At 43.9% G+C, this 20,860-nt stretch overlaps 1 protein-coding gene across 1 annotated transcript in view; it reads left to right on the top strand.

Moving 5' to 3' along the window:
• LOC139280759 (IQ motif and SEC7 domain-containing protein 3-like) overlaps positions 1 to 20,860 on the top strand; it is a 202,802-nt gene that overhangs the window by 161,986 nt on the left and 19,956 nt on the right. The window contains exon 10 of the mRNA XM_070900434.1: positions 19,067 to 19,113. Within this exon, the coding sequence (XP_070756535.1) occupies positions 19,067 to 19,113 (47 nt within the window). The remainder of the gene's footprint in view (positions 1 to 19,066; positions 19,114 to 20,860) is intronic.

Genomic DNA, 20,860 nt, shown 5'->3' with positions numbered 1-20,860 from the left:
GCAGACAGGAAGTTTTCCTGTGAGGTTCAATAGTTTCACACTATTGGCTAGAATCAGACCATTTCATTAATATTGGTAAGATTAATTACTGCAGACAGCTAAGCATGCCTGGATGTATGTGCCTCTTAATTTAATGCTAGTACAGTTAAGTTACTGCAGGTTGCTAAGGATTCCTGTGGACAGGAGTTACACAGTTACACTAGCAAAATTAACTTGCTGGGAATTACTTAACAGATTACTGGGTGCAGAAATTTCTCAATTTTCCTTGCAATGGGTGCAAATTGTTAGAGGAGCTTTGAAACCGAAGCTGTCTGTAATACAGGGGAAACATTTATGTATAGTCTTCTAGAGAGAAGAGCCTCTTCGTTTAATGGTAAGTTTAAAATACTGCATGGTACTCAGAAGACCTGGAAATGAAACCTCTCTGTAGTATTGATATGATTGACTGATTGCTGCAATCTGACAATGATGGCTGGAAGCAGGAATCTGGCATTATGCAAGGGTCCCTGAAAGTCCAAACCTGTTACAGTGTGCAGAAAGCAGTCACATTCCTGAATTCATTCATTCTTCAATACTCTTTCAGAATAATTAATGCAGTTCCATTTCTACCAGAGTCAATGGTATTAATGGAGCTGTGCATGATAAACTCTGCCAAGATTAATCCACATTGTACAATTTTCTTTTTCATACTAAAGCCCTGCTACTGCACTCAAATTTGTTGCAGAGGAGGAGGAAGACTTGATGGCAATGAAGTCATTCTTCCTGTGAATGGGATTCATTCCATACTCTGTATTGCATTCTATAGTTCCTCACTGAGTTATGCAGTACTCAAATGATTTACCAAATTGGGCTTTCTTTTAGTTGAGGTGTGATGGAAGCTACTAAATACATGGAAGATTTTTTGAATTATAGTGTATTATGTAATACATGTGACATGCCTCTTACCTTTCTTTAGTCATTGGGAAAATATCCTCAACAGGAATGGCTCAGAATGGGCAATGTTTCAGATTTGGGCCATGGAGCTAGAATAGGTTTTAATCTTGTGACTTGATAAAAGATTTTTTTTAAATGTCAACTCCTTATTAAAATCAGTTTAGGGGCAATAGGAGGTGAAGTGACTGGATCATTTTCCTTTCACGACTAGGGCCTTGGTTGAATTGGGGTGAAATTCTCTCTCTGCTGTCTGCCTGGATTCTTTGTCAAATTGGTTTGAGGTGTGAAATCATGCCGCAAGCTGCCTATAATGCTGCAACAATTGGAACTGAATTGTCGGACTCACTCACAAAGGCCACAAAGTTGTCTAGTTTGGGAAATGGAAATTTTTCACTGGTGCAGTGGGGGATAGATATTGATTTGAGGTAGAGGTTAAGACAGAAGGAAAATTAAATTCCTCTTTTACACAAGAAATGGAAAAATGCTAACTTTTTCTGTTATTGGACAGAATAAGAGTAGCTTTTCTTGGGGAGTGCTTGATGCTAACCCTGGATCACAGTGAGGAAAAGTATTCGAATCCATGCACTTGGAAAGCAAAGAAAAATGGGAAAAAAGCGTGCATAATAAAATCACAAATGGGACTATTTCTCTGCAGCTGTATCTCTGCACTATTGGGTTCTTTCTACTTGCATTTTAAAAGCACGCCTCAGAGCTCAATATTGACAAGAGCTCCCTGACTCATTGAGGAGAGAAGTAATATGGAGCCAAGTCAATCAAGAGAGCACTGTCAATTCAATACTTTAATGGTTTTCAGCATATTAGTTTCATAAGTTGGCAGCCAGTCATCTCCAGACATGAGAGACAGCTAATGATTGTTAATACACTCTCTGTGTTTGTTATAATGTCTACTTAAACTAACTCAATTAAATTGCTGAAACTTGCAACAAATTTTAAAAATTCTCCACTCAAAGCTGCTCAGTGAGTAAATGGACCACATGGTGTAGTAATGCACCAGTACACCGGATAGGCCCCAGGATCAATCCTTAGTTTTAATTAAGGTAGCAGATCTCAGTTGGACCAATGGTGGGGATTAATGTTGCTGGGCTAGAGAGAGAAAGCCAGGCCTGATTGTTATCCATGCACCATGCACAAAAGCGCTTATGTGTGACTGCTGGTTCAGGCTCAGTTATGTTGCTCCCCACAGCTGAGTAACCTGCCAATACTAACAATCTGGACTCAGATATGAACAGTAGCCACTTGAAGAGAGCTGCAGGCATTCATGGAATTGTACCCCAATATGAACCAGCACTTCCAGAAAGTAGGACCACTTGAAGGAGAAAAAATCTTCATAGAAAAGAAGAAACAACTTGCAATTATACAGCACCTTTCACATCCTCAGGGTATTCCATAGCACATAATAGCCAAGAATTGCTTTTTAAAGTGTGGTCACTGTCTTCTTCTTTTGGTGTCTTCTCGCTGTTCCCTTTCGATGGTGGAAGGATTCACAGGCTGACAGGCCTCGACGTTGACGTTCCTTCCAGGGCCGTAACCATCTTTATAACAGCCGCTATGGTGGTTTGTCCTACACGGCAGGAGGTTTTATGGGTTCCTATAACGCGTACAATGAAGCGGGGGGTCACCCACACCCACACCCACTGGACATGAGTATCCCACTAGATGTCAACACAGAAGTCAAAGCCGGAGTTCTGACTCCGCTCGCTGGGACTGACTGGAGTGGGGTTCCAACCCTGCACCTTCTGGCCCAGAGGCGGAAATGCTACCACTACACCAAAGGCTCACTCTGTGGTCACTGTTACATAGGCAAATATTTGCACACAGCTAGGTCCCACAAACAGTAATGAGATAAATGGCCAGTTATTCAGTTTTGGTGGTGGTGGTTGAAGAATAAATGTTGACCAGAATATATCTAGAAAAACAACAGAATCGCCAGGCTTATTTGGTCTTTCTCAGTAGTGGATTGAAGTGGGTACTCCAACATTGGTCATTATGCTACTGCAATCTCTAAGGGTTAAGAAAGATTTATCACCTGGTTGTCAAATCCTTTTCGTTTATAGAATCAATAAACTATACAACAAGTTATGAGTTCTTTTTCACATACTAACAGCAATATTAACTGAAATGATGGATGATCATTTTTTTTCTCAAAGGGACTCTGAACAATTTAATTACTCAGGAAATTGAGTGGAACCCAGTCACAAAATCAAAACATATTAGGGCGGATGTTGTACAGAAATGACTTTTTGACAGCTTTGAAATATAGCTAGTACAAGTAAACAACAGGGACCACACAGCAGCTGAAAGGGGCATTAACACAGTGGTAAAGCAGTGTTTCCGTGAGGGTGTGATGATGTATGTGTCTTGCACCATACATTCATTATTTTAATTGTAAAAATAAGGTAAAAGTATTAAAACAGTGTCAAAACATTTTGCATTACAGCAAGAATGGGTTAGGAAATGATGATAATTTCCAGCCAGGATTTTTTCCTTTTGTGCAATTCTGGCATATCTTGGTTTGGGCTATAATTCTGCCAATCACAATGATCCTACCCTGGCCCCGGACAATTTATTTAGGGTCAGAACATTTTCCATACTGAAGGTAGGTACTCCGGCCTCCACTAGAAGAAAGGCTGTGACAGACCTCATGCAGTGTAGGCTCACAGACATTAATAATGAGCTACTAAAGTACTTTAACAAGTCTGACAGGAACATTGTAAGTGGCAGAAATACTTGATACATTATCTGTGGAAGGTGTTGTTGGCTTCCCTTGCCTCAGCTGACTTTGTACGTTGATTAAACTTCTCCTGGCACTGCCTGGCCAATAGAGGTGGTCGACTTGTATACTCCCTGTCCTGGAAATCTGAAATTGAACTGGGCATCTTTCCGATAGGTTTTGCAGTGGTCAGTGCGAAAGAGTACTATTCTTTTCTACCTTACTTTCTTTAGCAGTATTTCCATTGCCCCATCTACAAATCTGTGGCCATCTGCCCCCCTTTAAAACTGGCAATTCTGCAATCTCAGACCTTCGTTCAAAGAAGCAGAAATATCTTTTGTAAACCACTGCAATACTTTAAATCCTACAGCAAATGCTATTTCCCACCCCCAAATGGGTGAAATCCCCATGAGAAAGGTATGGAGCCAACCCAAAATACATCGATGAGCTTGAAATTACAATGAAGTCAGTGCTGACCATGCTAGGCAGGCAAAAATTGTGCTCTACCCTTCTTCCAGTTTCAGATTATAGCTCTGCAGTCCTGCCACATCCAGTTGTGAATGGTGGTAGACAATTAAACAACTAACAGGAGGAGGAGGCTCCATGAACATCCTCATCTTCAATGATGGTAGAGCCCATCATGAGTGCAAAAGACAAGACTGAAGCTTTTGCAACCATCTGCAGCCAGAAGTGTCGAGTGGATGATCCATCTCAGCCTCCTCTTGAGGTCCCCACCATCACAGAAACCAGTCTTCAGCCAATACGATTCACTCCATGTGATATCAAGAAATAGCTGAGCACACTGGATACAGAATAGACTATGGGCCCTAGTAACATCCCAAATGTAGTGCTGAAGACCTGTGCTCCAGAACTAGCCATGCCTCTGGCCAAGCTATTCCAGGACAGCCTCAACACTGGCATTTACCCGACAAAATGGAAAATTGCCCAAGAATGTTCTGTCCACAAAAGGCAGGACAAATCCACTCTGGCCAATTATTGCCCCATCAGCCTAGTTACATGCAGCAAAGTGAAAGATGATTCTTCCAGGACCACTCGGTTCTAGACCACATTACAGATCTGGTCCAAACATGGTCTAAAGAGCTGAATTCCAGAGCTGACCTGAGTGTGATTGCCCTTGACATCAAGACAGCATTTGACCGAGTATAGCACCAAGGAGCCCTCGTAAAACTGAAGACAGCAGGGGAAAACTCTCCACTGGCTGGAGTCATACCTAACACAAAGGAAGGTGGTTTTGGTTGTTGGAGGCCAATCATCTCAGCCCCAGGACATCACTGCAAGAGTTTCTCGGGGCAGTGTCTTGGGCCCAACCACCTTCAGTTGACCTTCCCTCCATCATAATATCAGAAGTAGGTATGTTTGCTGATGGTTGCGCAGTGTTCAGTTCCATTTGGTACTCCTCAGTTAATGAAGCAGTCCATGCCCACATGCAGCAAAACCTGGACGATATTCAGGCTTGGGCTGATCAGTGGCAAGTAACAGTTGCGCCACACAAGTGCCAGGCAATGACCATCTCCAACAAGAAACAGTCCATTCACCTCCCTTTGACATTCAAGGGCACTACCATCACCGAATCCCCCACCATCAACATCCGGGGGGGTCACCATTGACCAGAAACTTAGCTGGACCAGCCACATAAATACTGTGGCTACAAGAGCAGGTCAGAGGCTGGGTATTCTGCAGTGTGTGATTCATCTCTGGAATCTACAAAGCCTTTCCACCACCAACAAGACAATTTTCTCCACTTGACTGAGAAGCTCAACACCATCCAGGACAAAGCAGTCCACTTGATCAACACCCGATCCACCACCTTAAACATTCACTCCCTCCACCACCGGCGCACCGTGGCTGTAGTGTGCACCATCTACAAGATGCACTGCGGCAACTCGGCAAGGCTTCCTCGACAGCATCTCCCAAACCTGCGACCTTTACTGCCTAGAAGAACAAGGGCAGCAGTCACATGGAAACACCACCACCTGCAAGTTCCCCTTCAAGTCACACACCATCTTGACTTAGGCATATATCACCATCAATGCTGGGTCAAAATTCTGGAACTCCCTCCCTAACAGCACTGTGGGAGGAACCTTCACCACACGGACTGCAGCAGTTCAAGAAGCCGGCTCACCACCATCTTCACCAGTGGTCCCAACGTCCCGAGAATAAATAAATAATAAAATTTAGAAAAGAAGTTTTAGAAAAAAGCCCTTCTTTTGGGCACTTGTGGCCCATTGGAAAATCCAGGCTGAATCAACATTATTCAACATAAAGGTGCATTTTCTTGGCTCAGGAATGATTTGGCTTGCAAGATGAGAAATAACTGTCAAATAGTAATCTGTCCAATGCAAGTCTGCTGCACAATATTTAATAGTTGCATGTTTGAACGATTTCAATAGGACAGTATATAGGGGCCATAAATATTAGATATCACTAATAAATCCAGTAAGTAATTCAGAAGCAACTTCTTTACTCAGAGAGTGCTGAGAATGTGGAATTCGCTACCACGTAGAGTCATTTTGAGGTGAATACAAACATAGAAACATAGAAAATAGGTGCAGGAGTAGGCCATTCGACCCTTCAAGCCTGTACCGCCATTCAATAAGATCATGGCTGATCATTCACCTCAGTACCCCTTTCCTGCTTTCTCTACATACCCCTTGATCCCTTCAGCCATAAGGGCCATATCTAACTCCCTCTTGAATATATCTAATGAACTGGCCTCAACAATTTTCTGCGGTAGAGAATTCCACAGGTTAACAACTCTCTGAGTGAAGAAGTTTCTCCTCATCTCAGTCTTAAATGGCTTACCCCTTATCCTTAGAGTGTGACCCCTGGTTCTGGACTTCCCCAACATCGGGAACATTCTTCCTGCCTCTAACCTGTTCAATCCTGTCAGAATTTTATATGTTTCTATGAGATCCCCTCTCATTCGTCTAAACTCCAGTGAATACAGGTCCAGTCGATTCAGTCTCTCCTCATATGTCAGTCCTGCCATCCCAGGAATCAGTCTGGTGATATGTTTCTATGTTTCTATGTTTCACTGCACTCCCTCAATAGCAAGAACGTCCTTCCTCAGATTAGGAGACCAAAACTGAAAACAATATTCCAGGTGAGGCCTCACCAAGGCCCTATACAACTGCAGTAAGACTTTCCTGCTCCTATACTCAAATCCCCTAGCTATGAAGGCCAACATGCCATTCGCCTTCTTCACCGCCTGCTGTACCTGCATGCCAACTTTCAATGACTGATGTACCATGACACCCAGGCCTAGTTGCACCTCCCCTTTTCCTAATCTGTTGCCATTCAGATAATATTCTGCCGTCCTGTTTTTGCCACCAAAGTGGATAACCTCACATTTATCCACATTATATTGCATCTGCCACGCATTTGCCCACTCACCGAACCAGTGCCAGTCACCCTGCAGCCTCTTAGCATCCTCCTCACAGCTCACACCACCACCCAGCTTAGTGTGGTCTGCAAACTTGGAGATATTACACTCAATTCCATCATCTAAATCATTAATGTATATATTGTAAATAGCTGGGGTCCCAGCACTGAGCCCTGCGGTAACCTACTAGTCACTGCCTGCCATTCTGAAAAGGACCCGTTTATCCCGACTCTCTGCTTCCTGTCTGCCAACCAGTTCTCTATCCACGTCAATACATTACCCCCAATACCATGTGCTTTAATTTTGCACACTAATTTCTTGTGTGGGACCTTGTCAAAAGCCTTTTGAAAGTCCAAATACACCACACCCACTGGTTCTCCCTTGTCTACTCTACTAGTTATATCCTCAAAAAATTCTAGAAGATTTGTCAAGCATGATTTCCCTTTCAGAAATCCATGCTGACTTGGACTGATCCTGTCACTGCTTTCCAAATGCGTTGCTATTTCATCTTTAATAATTGATTCCAACATTTTCCCCACTACCGATGTCAGGCTAACCGGTCTATAATTCCCTGTTTTCTCTCTCCCTCCTTTTTTAAAAAGTGGTGTTACATTAGCTACCCTCCAGTCCATAGGAACTGATCCAGAGTCAATAGACTGTTGGAAAATGATCACTAATGCATCCACTATTTCTATGGCCACTTCCTTAAGTACTCTGGGATGCAGACTATCAGGTCCTGGGGATTTATCGGCCTTCAATCCCATCAATTTCCCCAACACAATTTCCCACCGAATAAGGATTTCCTTCAGTTCCTCCTTTTCGCTAGATCGTCGAACCCCTAGTATTTCCAGAAGGTTATTTGTGTCTTCCTTAGTTAAGACAGATCCAAAGTATTTGTTCAATTGGTCTGCCATTTCTTTGTTCCCCATTATCAATTCACCTGATTCTGACTGCAAGGGACCTACTTCACTAATGTTTTTCTCTTCACATAGCTATAGAAACTTTTGCAGTCAGTTTTTATGTTCCCAGCAAGCTTCCTCTCATACTCTATTTTCCCCCTCCTAATTAAACCCTTTGTCCTCCTCTGCTGAATTCTAAATTTCTCCCAGTCCTCAGGTTTGCTGCTTTTTCTGGCCAATTTATATGCCTCTTACTTGGCTTTAACACTATCCTTAATTTCCCTTGTTAGCCATGGTTGAGCCATATTCCCCATTTTATTTTTACTCCAGACAGGGATGTACAATAGTTGAAGTTCTTACATGTGATCTTTAAATGTCTGCCATTGCCTATCCACTGTCAACCCTTTAAGTATCATTCATCAGTCTATTCTAGCCAATTCACGTCTCATACCATCAAAGTTACCTTTCCTTATGTTCAGGACCCTAGTCTCTGAATTAACTGTGTCATTCTCCATCTTAATAAAGAATTCTACCATATTATGGTCACTCTTTCCCAAGGCCCTTGCACAACTAGATTGCTAATAGCATAGATGCGTTTAAAGGGAAGCTGGATAAGTACATGAGGGAGAAAGGAATAGCAGGATATGTTGTATGGGTGAGATGAAATAGAGTGGGGAGAAGACTCGTGTGAAGCATAAACACCAGCATGGACCAAATGACCTGTTTCATTACGATAAAATGCGATGGGGGAGAAATTTGGGAGTGTCCTGTTTGGGTGCTAACTTTTAAACATTTGAAAAATTAGCGGCAAGTGCTGATGCTTTCAAACTTTTAAAACATTCGGCATTTGCACTTCAAGAAGGAAGTGGAACGCAAGAGGCAGCTAGCGGGGCGGTACTTGTGCAGCGCTGCACAATGGGCCGTGCAGCGCTGCTGCATTGGAAAGCTCCTTCCCTCCCTTAAAGGGAAGTGCCATCGCTGCAGGCTCCGCAAAAGAAAAACTTACCTTCTCCCTGACGGCAGCCACGATCTGCCCCGACATTGCAGCAGAGTGCTGGGTTGATCGATCACGGGGAGAAAGCTGGATAATAAATCAGAGAGCATGGGAATTTTTTTTTTTACTTACCTTGGCCACTTCGCCTTTAAACATCGCCCCCGAAGCGCTCGGCCTCCCGATGGACGCCTCCTGCAGCTGCCGGTGTTTTCATCTGACGATGCTGCAGGGGGCAGAACCTAAGTTTGGGTCCGGAGCGTTACCGGGGCGATTTGCATGGCGATGACGTCACGATCTCCGGGTGAAGGAGATTGGGCGCAACGCCGTACTGCCACTGCAAACCACCCACTAAATATGGCGGTAGTCGATCCTCTCGCTGCACCCGGTCGGTAAGTGCTTGGCACCCCATTATTGCCCCCTGTAGGCCATAATGGGAGGCGCTAAGGAGGCCAATTTCTAGGCCGATCTATTTCTATGTAAGTATTTGGAAAATAGTTTTCCATTTGAATCTGTCGCTTCAAATACTTAAGGAGGTGGCCTTGGAAATAGCGGATGCATTGACAGTCATTTTCCAACATTCCATAGACTCTGGATCAGTTCCTATGGAGTGGAGGGTAGCCAATGTAACCCCACTTTTTAAAAAAGGAGGGAGAGAGAAAACAGGGAATTATAGACTGGTCAGCCTGACCTCAGTAGTGGGTAAAATAATGGAATCAATTATTAAGGACGTCATAGCAGCGCATTTGGAAAGAGGTGACATGATAGGTCCAAGTCAGCATGGATTTGTGAAAGAGAATTCATGCTTGACAAATCTTCTGGAATTTTTTGAGGCTGTTTCCAGTAGAGTGGACAAGGGAGAACCAGTTGATGTGGTGTATTTGGACTTTCAGAAGGCTTTCGACAAGGTCCCACACAAGACATTAATGTGCAAAGTTAAAGCACATGGGATTGGGGGTAGTGTGCTGACGTGGATTGAGAACTAGTTGGCAGACAGGAAGCAAAGAGTAGGAGTAAATGGGTACTTTTCAGAATGGCAGGCAGTGACTAGTGGGGTACCGCAAGATTCTGTGCTGGGGCCCCAGCTGTTTACATTGTACATTAATGATTTAGACGAGGGGATTAAATGTAGTATCTCCAAATTTGCGGATGACACTAAGTTGGGTGGCAGTGTGAGCTGCGAGGAGGATGCTATGAGGCTGCAGAGTGACTTGGATAGGTTAGGTGAGTGGGCAAATGCATGGCAGATGAAGTATAATGTGGATAAATGTGAGGTTATCCACTTTGGTGGTAAAAACAGAGAGACAGACTATTATCTGAATGGTGACAGATTAGGAAAAGGGGAGGTGCAACGAGACCTGGGTGTCATGGTACATCAGTCATTGAAGGTTGGCATGCAGGTACAGCAGGTGGTTAAGAAAGCAAATGTCATGTTGGACTTCATAGCGAGGGGATTTGAATACAAGGCAGGGAGGTGTTACTACAGTTGTACAGGGCCTTGGTGAAGCCACACCTGGAGTATTGTGTACAGTTTTGGTCTCCTAACTTGAGGAAGGACATTCTTGCTATTGAGGGAGTGCAGCGAAGGTTCACCAGACTGATTCCCGGGATGGCAGTACTGACATATCAAGAAAGACTGGATCAACTGGGCTTGTATTCACTGGAGTTCAGAAGAATGAGAGGGGATCTCATAGAAATGTTTAAAATTCTGACGGGTTTAGACAGGTTAGATGCAGGAAGAATGTTCCCAATGTTGGGGAAGTCCAGAACCAGGGGTCACAGTCTAAGGATAAGGGGTAAGCCATTTAGGACCTAGATGAGGAGAAACTTCTTCACCCAGAGAGTTGTGAACCTGTGGAATTCTCTACCACAGAAAGTTGTTGAGGCCAATTCACTAAATATATTCAAAAAGGACTTGGATGTAGTCCTTACTACTAGGGGGATCAAGGGGTATGGCCAGAAAGCAGGAATGGGGTACTGAAGTTGCATGTTCAGCCATGAACTCATTGAATGGCGGTGCAGGCTCGAAGGGCCGAATGGCCTACTCCTGCATCTATTTTCTATGTTTCTATGTTTCTATGAAAATAAAAATATTTTGGTGGACATGTCTGCTTCCATCTTCTTCCCAGTTTTTTTCACTTCTGCTGCTGAAGTGGTGACTTATGCTAGGCACACATTCACAAGCACCAGCAGCCCTGTCCTGCCTCATCCAACCAATCATTCCTCACTTGTGATCCTAATAAATGAGTGTTAGTCGACTATTTGATTGTGGTGGACATTAGAGCCAAGCAGATTCCTGTCCTCACTTTCCATTGACAGGCCTGGATTTTCTCATCAAGATGAACTATGGGCATTTCACCATATCCATATCTTGGAGACACTGGGGTGAATTGTAATGTCCTACTTCTGCACCAGCTGAAATTTGGTAACTCAGCTTAGAACTAGGTTAAACCTGGGGTACTTCTGGTCTGTGTGGCTTAGTATCCCACCACAACTCTTGAGCTGTCAGTGCAGCATTCATATCCATCTTTAACCCACGCAGCTCAACCCACCCCCCCCCCACCCATTTATAAGCAAAAGCAGACATTCTTGATGATGATTTATGCTCCTTTAAGATTGCAGCAGAAAGAATAGATGTGCGGGTACTGCAGAAAGATCAGCTTGACTATGGGCTAAATTTTCGACTTGACATCACTGGGCTAGCGCCCATGTATCGCCCAAAAAGGCAGGCTATCGCCCATTTCGCTTAAGTGGAAAGTTGAGCCGGAACATCGCCGAAAAATTGTCTGCCCAACTTTCGTGTCACATAGTCGAGGTGATCGCCCACACATCGCCCAGTGCAAGTTTCGGCACATCTGTGTTCAGAGTAACAACTCAGTTTGGCATGAAATTATCCCATGTGTTAGTGTTAATGGAGAGAAAATTGTAGGAAGTGCTTGCTCAAATTGCCAACATGCGTTCCCAGTGGTGAAGCTTCGTAATAGGAGTGTAAACTATAAAATTATCCTTTTAGTTTTTTTTTGATAGACTTAACAGAGGACATGTAGTGGGAACTGGTGAAATGACACACATTGTGCTGTCATGTGAGGCAGTTTGAAATCTGCGTTAAAGAAATACAGGTAAATAAATGAACAAAAACAATACAGAAACGATGTCAGATAAAAATGAAATCATTTGTGTTTCATCTGTTGGATAGGAAAAGATTCTGTTGGGTGGCTTAGCGGTGGCATAAACTTATTTTACATATACTGTAAATTGTCAGTTAAACCAAGGCTTCGTCTGGTCTCTCAGGTGGATGTAAAAGGTCCCACAGCACTATTTCAAAGAAGAGCAGGGGAGTTCACCCCAGTATCCTGGGCAATACTTATCCCTCAACCAACACCTAAAACAGATTATCTGGTCATTAACACATTGCTGTTTGTGGGAGCTTGCTGTGCAGAAATTGGCTGCTGCAATTCCCACATTACAACAATGACTACACTTCAAAATGTACTTAATTGGCTGTAAAGTGCTTTGGGAAGTCATGAGGTCGTGAAAGGTGCTATAAAATTGATAAATGTCTGCCAGAAACTACACATAATGCTATAGCAATTGGCTCTTGATGCCATTTACCTTAAGGCCAATCCTATTGCAATTAGTTCTATCATTCTTTGATAATGTTTCATTAACTCAGTCTTATGACACTGCTTCTGTGCACCCTCTGGTAAGCAAATTAACCAATTAAAATAGGCTTGATGTATAAAATAAATTCAAATGAGGGCTAAATCGTGAAGTTTAGATGATATTCACAAACCACTTGTGCATTGTCTGAAGCTACTAATTGCAGTGCAGCCTTGTAATTCTGTTTGCATTTTGCACATTCTGATAATTGTTTTTAGTCCTCCAGTGATTCTTTACCTCTGACTATCCAAAATAGGTTATGCTCTGCATCATGATTCATGTTTATTGCAAGCTGCCAGCATTTCCTCCATATTCTGCTTATTGATTGAAACCATCAGCACTCGATAGAAGAGCACTTCAGGAAAATGCTTCCTAAGATACTGAAGTTAATTTTAATTTTCCATAAATGATCTATAACAGGAGCACTGATGGCGACATTCTTTCTTAGTAACATGAAGACATATGAAAATATGTTTGGTATTTAAAAATCACAAATATATTTCCTTCACTGAAATTAGCAACATTCCTGCATTCCTGGTGAGTGCAGAGGAAGGGAACAAGACCTTGGTGATGTGAAAATAGCCATTATCATCTTTGGGTTGATCAGTAGCTAACAGGAAGAACCCATGTGTTGTGCCCACCTCAGATTGCTCATTCCAGGACTGGATAAAATGCAGCAAGAGACCTACCAACAGTCAACATGGCACCTAAGGAAAAAACTCAATATAAGCATCAATGAAAAGTGGGAGACCTAAAACAATGCACACATGAAAAGTTGGTGTACTTGGCTAGTTCAGCATGAAGCACTGTTGAGTGCTCAGCCAGGAGGAACAGAGGGGTCAGAGCTCATTAAGCTTAATCATTAACATATGTTCCTGAAGTTATTTTATATGCTCACGAATTGTACTGGTTTCTGGAAAATTTCCTCATTATGAAGAGTAGGTATGAGAGCCACTTTAGTGCAGTGGTTTGGGCTCAGAATATTTAGATAGGCTGCTTATATTGTATATGTAGATACCCAAAACCCTACATATCAGGACCTGCCAAGCCTTAAGTTAATACAGGCATAGCACAGAACAACTTTTTCACAGGCAGGAAGGACTCCTGAGCACTGGTTGTTTTTTTTCTGCCTTGTTACCTGAGTATACATCTGAAGACTAAGGAAGAGAGAGGAGCTGGAGCTCAAAACATCTTCCATCTTACTACTACTTTGTTCTACCTTCTAATGGCCACGAGGAATTCACTTTCCAACTATGACAGGAAAATACTTGCTGTCTCGCAACATCAACTTCTTCAGTCTTCATTTCTTCGTTTTCTTTATATTTTCACATTGAAAATTGGTATCTGGTGAGCCTCCTATATTTTATTGAAATAAATTTTTAACCTTCCCACACATTGCAGATTATTGTACTTTGTACGGTCCTTGTCTGAATGTGCCTCTTTTAAAATTCTGTTCATTTTTTATGATATTTTTTAGCACATGGTACTGTTTCAATCCCCCTCTAGACAGAGAATGGATAGCTCATTTCCATACAGGTCCTGTCCAGTGTTGAAGGCTGGTGGCGACCAGGAGCTGCACTGTGGGGGTTATGGGGGGGGCGGCGGGAATGATGGGGGTAGTGAGCAGGGGGCAGGATAATATGCCCTCTGAACTTCCCTTCCTTGTTCTGGGGAAATGTTGACTTCGAACTGTCTTTTAATGTCTCAAATAAAATTGATTACTCATTCTAGAGCATATAAAATCTGAGGTTAGAAACTTTCATTCCACAAAACCAAGGCAAAAAATACACTGCAATCTTGCTGCAGGTTGGTTTAGAGCACTTTGAATTAATTCTATAATGCAGGCCCCTGCTGGCAAGTAATGTGTGTCCTGTCAACAATTAAAAAAAAGCATGAAGACCAATACTCCTGTACATATTCGTTCTATTAATAATGAGGCCATGGCGATCAAAGATAAAAAAATGCTAAAGTGTCATGAACAAAGTCATCCTATTTACACCTCTGACCCTCGGAGACCCAGGAATGAGTACGGAGGCTATCATCCAATGCCAGTCATTATAATATCATGGTTTAAGAATAAGAGCTATCGGGTGGTATACCGTTGCAAAAATGTCAGTATATTGCATGATAATCAACATAAGATTACTAGACTTTCATTTCGCCTCTGAGTTAGAAGGTCACGGTTCAAACTCCATTCCAGAAATTTGAGCACATAATCCAGACTGACATTTCAGCACTACACTGAGGGAGGTACTGTATTTCACATGAGCCCCATCTTCCCTCGCAGGTGGACGTACAAGATCACATGGCACTATTTGAAAAAAAGCAGCGAGTTTTCTCAGTGTCCTGGCCAACAGTTGCCCCTTGCCCAGCATTCCTCGACAGATTATCTGATCATTTAACTCTGCTGCTTGTGGGACCTTGCTGTATGCAGATTGGCTGCCACATTTCCCTACATTACAACAGTGACCATACTTCAAAAGTACTTAATTGGTACTATATAATTGCAACTTCTGACTTTCTTTTATGACATGACAATTGTTTACAGACTTTACTCCATTACCCAGACATTGCATAACTTAAAGCTTTCGGGCTAGAACCTTCACTTTCTTTGCATGCTTAACGCCCACTTAACGCCTATTTTATCGCTGAAATGATGTATAACGCCCTTATATTGCCCATTTAGCCACAAAATGGAAACTGACGGACATTTTTCAGAAACTTATCGTCGAGCGTTATTTTCCCCATGTGCTTAACGCCGGGAAAAAATATTACTGCCCGCCCACTTTTTTGGGGCGAAAATATCAGAATGGGCGAAATCAACGCCCATAATATTGCCCAGCATTAATTTACGCACTGATTTAATGCCAAGTTTCAATAATACCGCCCGCCCACTGTATTTTGTCATAAAGAGCATATTTACCGAAACTAGCGGCCATGAGATCGCCCAGCATCACTTTCACCACCTCGCGCACACATCGCCCACAATATCGCTCACCCAAAAATCTGCCCAGAAAAAGTGGAACTAACCGGAACTAATCACAGCATTATTGCCGCCATGTTCTACATCACATGTCGCGTCCTTTAAAAGGCTGCTGTGCTTCAACCTCGGGGGAGGTTCAGATGTACTCTGGAGGTCATTGGAGTTGATGTGAACATCTGTACAAACATCTTGACCATACTATGACTGATTGGAATTGAATAGGTGTCTTCGTCGGGACATTCATTGTTTGTGACCGATCGGTGGAAAACAGAGAGCTACTGCAATGGGGCCTGTTCTTTCTCACCCTCTCTTGGTGACCAATTACATGCAGCAGACTCAAGGTCGCTGAAGGTATGCTCCACAGCATTATGTGCCCAATGTAAGATGTGTCAGACTGATGAGGAGGACCTGAAGTTACAACCCCCCCCCCCACCAAAATACAGGGGGAAGCAGTCTTACCTTGACTTGCTCGACATCACAGGCCTTCGGAGACTGCGCTTCGACAAAGAGGTTATCATTGAGGTATGCCAGCTGATAAGGGGAGATCTGCAGCCTGCCAGCACCATCAGAATGCACTGTCGGTTGAGGTCAAAGTCACCGCGGCACTGTCGTTCTACACCGCGGGTTCTTTTCAGGTCACAGCTGGTGACATTTGCGGACTTTCTCAGCATGGCACACATCGCTGCATTAGACAGGTCACTGAAGCCCTGTACGCACACAGGAGGGACTTGATCAGCTTTTCTATGACCAGGGAGGCACAGAGTGAGAGGGCTCTAGGATTCTCCAGAATTGCAAACTTCCCCAAGGTGCAGGGAGCAATAGACTGCATGCACATCGCAATGCGGGCACCTTTTCAGGATGCAAAGGTTTTCAGGAACCGCAAGGGATTCCACTCCCTGAATGTTCACCAGCAAATTATACTGGCAGTGAATGCTCAATTTTTGAGAGCACTGTATCTGACTTGTTTAACAATCAGCCACAAGGTCAATGCTGGATGCTTGGTGACAAAGGATATGGCCTCGCCACCTGGCTGATGACCCCCCTGCATGACACCCACACCGAAGTCGAGAGGCGATACATTGAGAGCCACAGAGGCATTCGCAATATCGTGCAGAAAACCATTGAAGTGCTTAAGCAGTGCTTTAGATGCCTGGACCACTCAGGAGGTAACTCCCAATACCACCCTGAGCAGGTAGCTCAATTTGTGGTGTTGTGCTCCATGCTGCACAACTTGGCTATCAGGAGGGGACAAGAATTGCCTGATGAGTCTGACAGTCCACCTTACCAGAGAGAGGAAGAGGAGGACGAGGAGGTGGGCGCTGACATCGGCCCAGACAATCAGGCTGACACTGAAGCCATGCCCCCGCCCCCCTATAGACCACAGGAAAGGGCTCGTGGTGGCATGATGGCTGCAAGAGCCTTATGTCAGGAGCTCATCAATGATCACTTTGCCTGAAAGAACGTTGGTGTTATTTACAAGGCTGTCACACTGCTGGGTGTGCAGGGGATACATCAATGGTGGGCATCACCTTGGTGACAGTTAAAGTTTAAGTTGATTGAAGTTAAGTGTCATTATACCCTTTGATGTTAAGGAATCACCAGCGTGTAATGGTGCAGCTATCTGAGCCAAAGTGCAACAAGGTTTTGTTAAATAAAATACATTTAAACCGAACATTTGTCTGAAATCATCAGCATTTCTGTAAAAAACAACCCTTACCCCACCCCCCCTCTCCTCCCCACCTCTACCCCTTCCCCTTCCCCTCCTGACTCCAAGCCGCCTGGCTGAGGAGCGCCTCAGGCAAAGCTTCATTGGGGGGGGATGATGGCTGCAACGCTGCTTGGATAGATTTGGGAGAGGACGGTCCCGAGGTGGGAACGTGCTCCAAGCCAGAAGCAAGATGTTGCTGCTGGCTCTCATGTGTGGCTGGCAATGGGGTGCAGCACCTTGGGGTGCAGTGCCATGCTCCGGGACTACTGGGAGCCCTCTGCCACCAGTGTTCCTGGCTAACAGCTCCAGGGCCTCCACCATCCCTTACATGTTATATCTTATTTGTTGGACAAAAACTCGGTGCCAACTATGTTCTTGGTGCTCAGTAGGCTTTTTGCTGCTGGTGAATCTCCCTCATGCCTCCCACAACAGCCAAACAAGCACACACCACAGCCACACACACCTTCAGTCCCTCTCAGCTCCCTCTCTCTCTGTCATCTCTTCTGCACATGTCATGATGACCCTTGACCTCCTGAATTGCGAGAATCGAACTTTGCCACGCCGTTGCTAAGGACGGCGACACTTTACGGCAGAAGGTCAGCGAGATTTAATGCTACCGCCCATTTCATATCGCTCACGGTAATGCCCATTTTCAAAAATGGAGACTAGATGCTTTGAGAATGGACGAGAAGCCGGTGATCTGAAAACCCACTTTTACCGCCCATGCCAGAAATAATGCCCATTTTTGGGCGATAAGCCAAAAAATGGAAAATCTAGCCCTTAGTTCCTAAAATAGAGCGTTAAATGAATAATGGGCAGGGAGGTCTATATGATTAAGCATGGATTTCTTTAGTTCTATCGCTAGCCATAAACTATACCCATAAGATCTATTTTTCGCTCTGCTCTTTCTCCAGTACTCTTTGACTTCTATATTAGGTATTCAGGTAATTTCCACTATATCTTTATATCTAATGTTAGAACAATAGGGATAGTCTCAGTTTTGCCAGCACTGTCTCTGGCAACAAACACTTCTGAACTGTGACTGGATATACCAGCACATGGTCTTGCCACTCAAGTCAGCTTTGGAGACTTTTTATCTCCAATGAAGCCTTTTACAAATAGAAGCCATTGCTTAACTTGCAAAACCACACCAGGAGTGTGGAATGGGTGTTTGCAACACTGAGTCACTTTCAAACTGTGTACATTTTCAGATTCCATTATTGTTGACTGAGTTTCAGCATTAAAAATGCCCAGCTTGAAATAGTATAAGGACTATTAATGTTGGTGCAGGAAAGGTTATTTTACTGAATTGCCCATACTCCTTAAATATTATGACGGGTGATGTCTATATACTATGTTTCTATCAATCATCCCTTGTTACCATATTTTACTCTTTACAATTTCTGCTTAGGAAAAGACATTTTGTGTGGGACCTCTGTGATGAGATGCCATGAAGTGCTACACCAGTAACATCATGAATAGGAATATTGGGCTGTGGACAATGTTCTCATTCATGATGTCATGGAAATTGAATCATACAATACCAAAACAAAGTGGGGAATGAGAGCTACGAGTAAGTTTAAAGACTTTGCCCCCAAAAGCACTAAAGAATCATGAGGCAGCTCAATGGAACGCAACTCCTTTAATATTTAGTCGTGCAGATTGACAAAGACTGGAATACCACAGCTCAGCCAGAATTCAGCACTACGGACAGCTACATCCCAACTCACCTCAAAAAATGTATTCTTTGTTTTAAAGGCAAAAAAGAGTCTGGAGAAAACAAGACCACAAACAACGCTGTGGAGGTAAGAAGCTCCTGCTTTGGAATAGGTCTGTGTTTTTTGCTTCATAGTTGCCTACAGTTTAATATAAAATACACAGAGCTGACATTTCCCTTTAACTCCTTCATTGACACATACCTGGATTTAGGTCTGTACAGTTTGAAATCCTGAGCTCATTAAAGCAAGGAGTGTCATCATCACACACAGAATTTGCATTGATGTTGGCATCCTTTGTTCGTTTCTGTCTTTCTATTGATATTATTAAACAATGAGTGCTGATAATCAATTGGGAGAGATGGTCTGACAAAAAAACCCGAACCTCATACTCTGAGGGAGTTTGCTGTTTCTTGCTCTCAGCTTCTTTCTTTTCTCCCCACTACTTTCAAATTCAATACCTCCATAATGCTCTGTTTCGTTCCTAACTTGTTTCTCTTCTAAGTGACTACCCTTCTCATCTTCTTTCTGTCATCTCCAAAAAATGCCTAATATTGCAAACCACTGTCTCTAATCTCTGCCTCAATTTCTTCTTCTTCCCAACACTTTGCCCTCTATCCCCCAGGTGGTGTCTCTCCTTTATCTCCAACCTACTATCTCTCCTCTCTAACTTTGTTTATCTCCTCTCTAACACGCATTTCCTCAGCTGCCTTATTTCTGCCTCAGTGCTTTTATTATCTCTCCTCGCTTCCTTACTTCCCCCATCCTGTTATGCCTCTCTTTAATTTGTATTATTTCACAAAGTTGATAAATTTCCTTCCTAGCTTGTTTGTCTCCTCCACAATATTATTCTCTCTTTTGATTGCCTTGCTTCTTTGTTCCTAATACTCTTTGGGGCCGAACATGCCCCGCGCTGGCTTTTGGGGCGGTCAATTCGATTCATGTGATTTTTTTTTGCGCCGGTGCAGAATTAGCCTCTTTGAGTAAAGAAAATGTTGCTTGCGGTAAGGGAGCATTCGCCTGGTGCTTGTGAGTGTGACGCTCAGCGCTGCGCTCAGCACATCAGCGCCATGCTGATGACGTCAGCGCGATGCAGGCATGCCGCGTCACGCTGATGCATCACAACATCCCCCCTTTTAAAGGGAAGGGCCGCTGCGAACTCTGTAGCCTCTTTAGTGGCACCCACTGGGCCACCAAAGAGGGTGTTGGCTGGGCCAGCGGCCTGGCACTCAAGAGGGGGTGCCGGTCGGCATATTGGTGGCCCGGTCACACCAGCCATTGTCGGGCCGCCACGCTACCACCTCCCCTTTAAGGGCGGCCGGGGTGCCACAGCCACCACAGTTTCTTGCACAGCAAAGCTGTCGGTGACATTGGCCCACACAGACCCCGTGGTGCAAATTCCACTAAGGGCCGCAAAGAGGTCGATGCGGGGCAGTAGGGGTTGGCACGTACGGCGATGACGTCAGCGCCGCGCCGATGCGCTAATCACAGGGCGCGGCGCAAACCACTTTTCGTTGGCGGCGCCCCGGGGACAATTCCTTGCCAGCACCTTGGATTTGTTCTTCACTTTCTCCACAGTTTATTTCTCTCATACTCAAAACTGTGTGAGTCTGTTTATCTTCCTCGCTCAGCTTGTTCTTGCTCAACATTTCCCATCAGTTTGGTTTCTTCTCCCTAATGCTGTTTATCTTTCATAACTTGTATTCTGGCCGCTGCACCCGGGCATAAACCCTTTAGTGCCCTGTTAGCGCCTCCCGGAGGCACTAACGAGCCTGTCTGAGAGGTGCAATTTTCCCAGCTTCTGTGCCTTTTCCCCAATATCCCATCCTTCTTCCTC

This window comes from Pristiophorus japonicus, chromosome 15 (genome assembly GCF_044704955.1).
Source record: "Pristiophorus japonicus isolate sPriJap1 chromosome 15, sPriJap1.hap1, whole genome shotgun sequence".
Taxonomy (NCBI): domain Eukaryota; kingdom Metazoa; phylum Chordata; class Chondrichthyes; family Pristiophoridae; genus Pristiophorus; species Pristiophorus japonicus.
The sequence above is the reverse complement of the archived record's forward strand: the minus strand, read 5'-3'. Positions and strand labels throughout refer to the sequence as shown.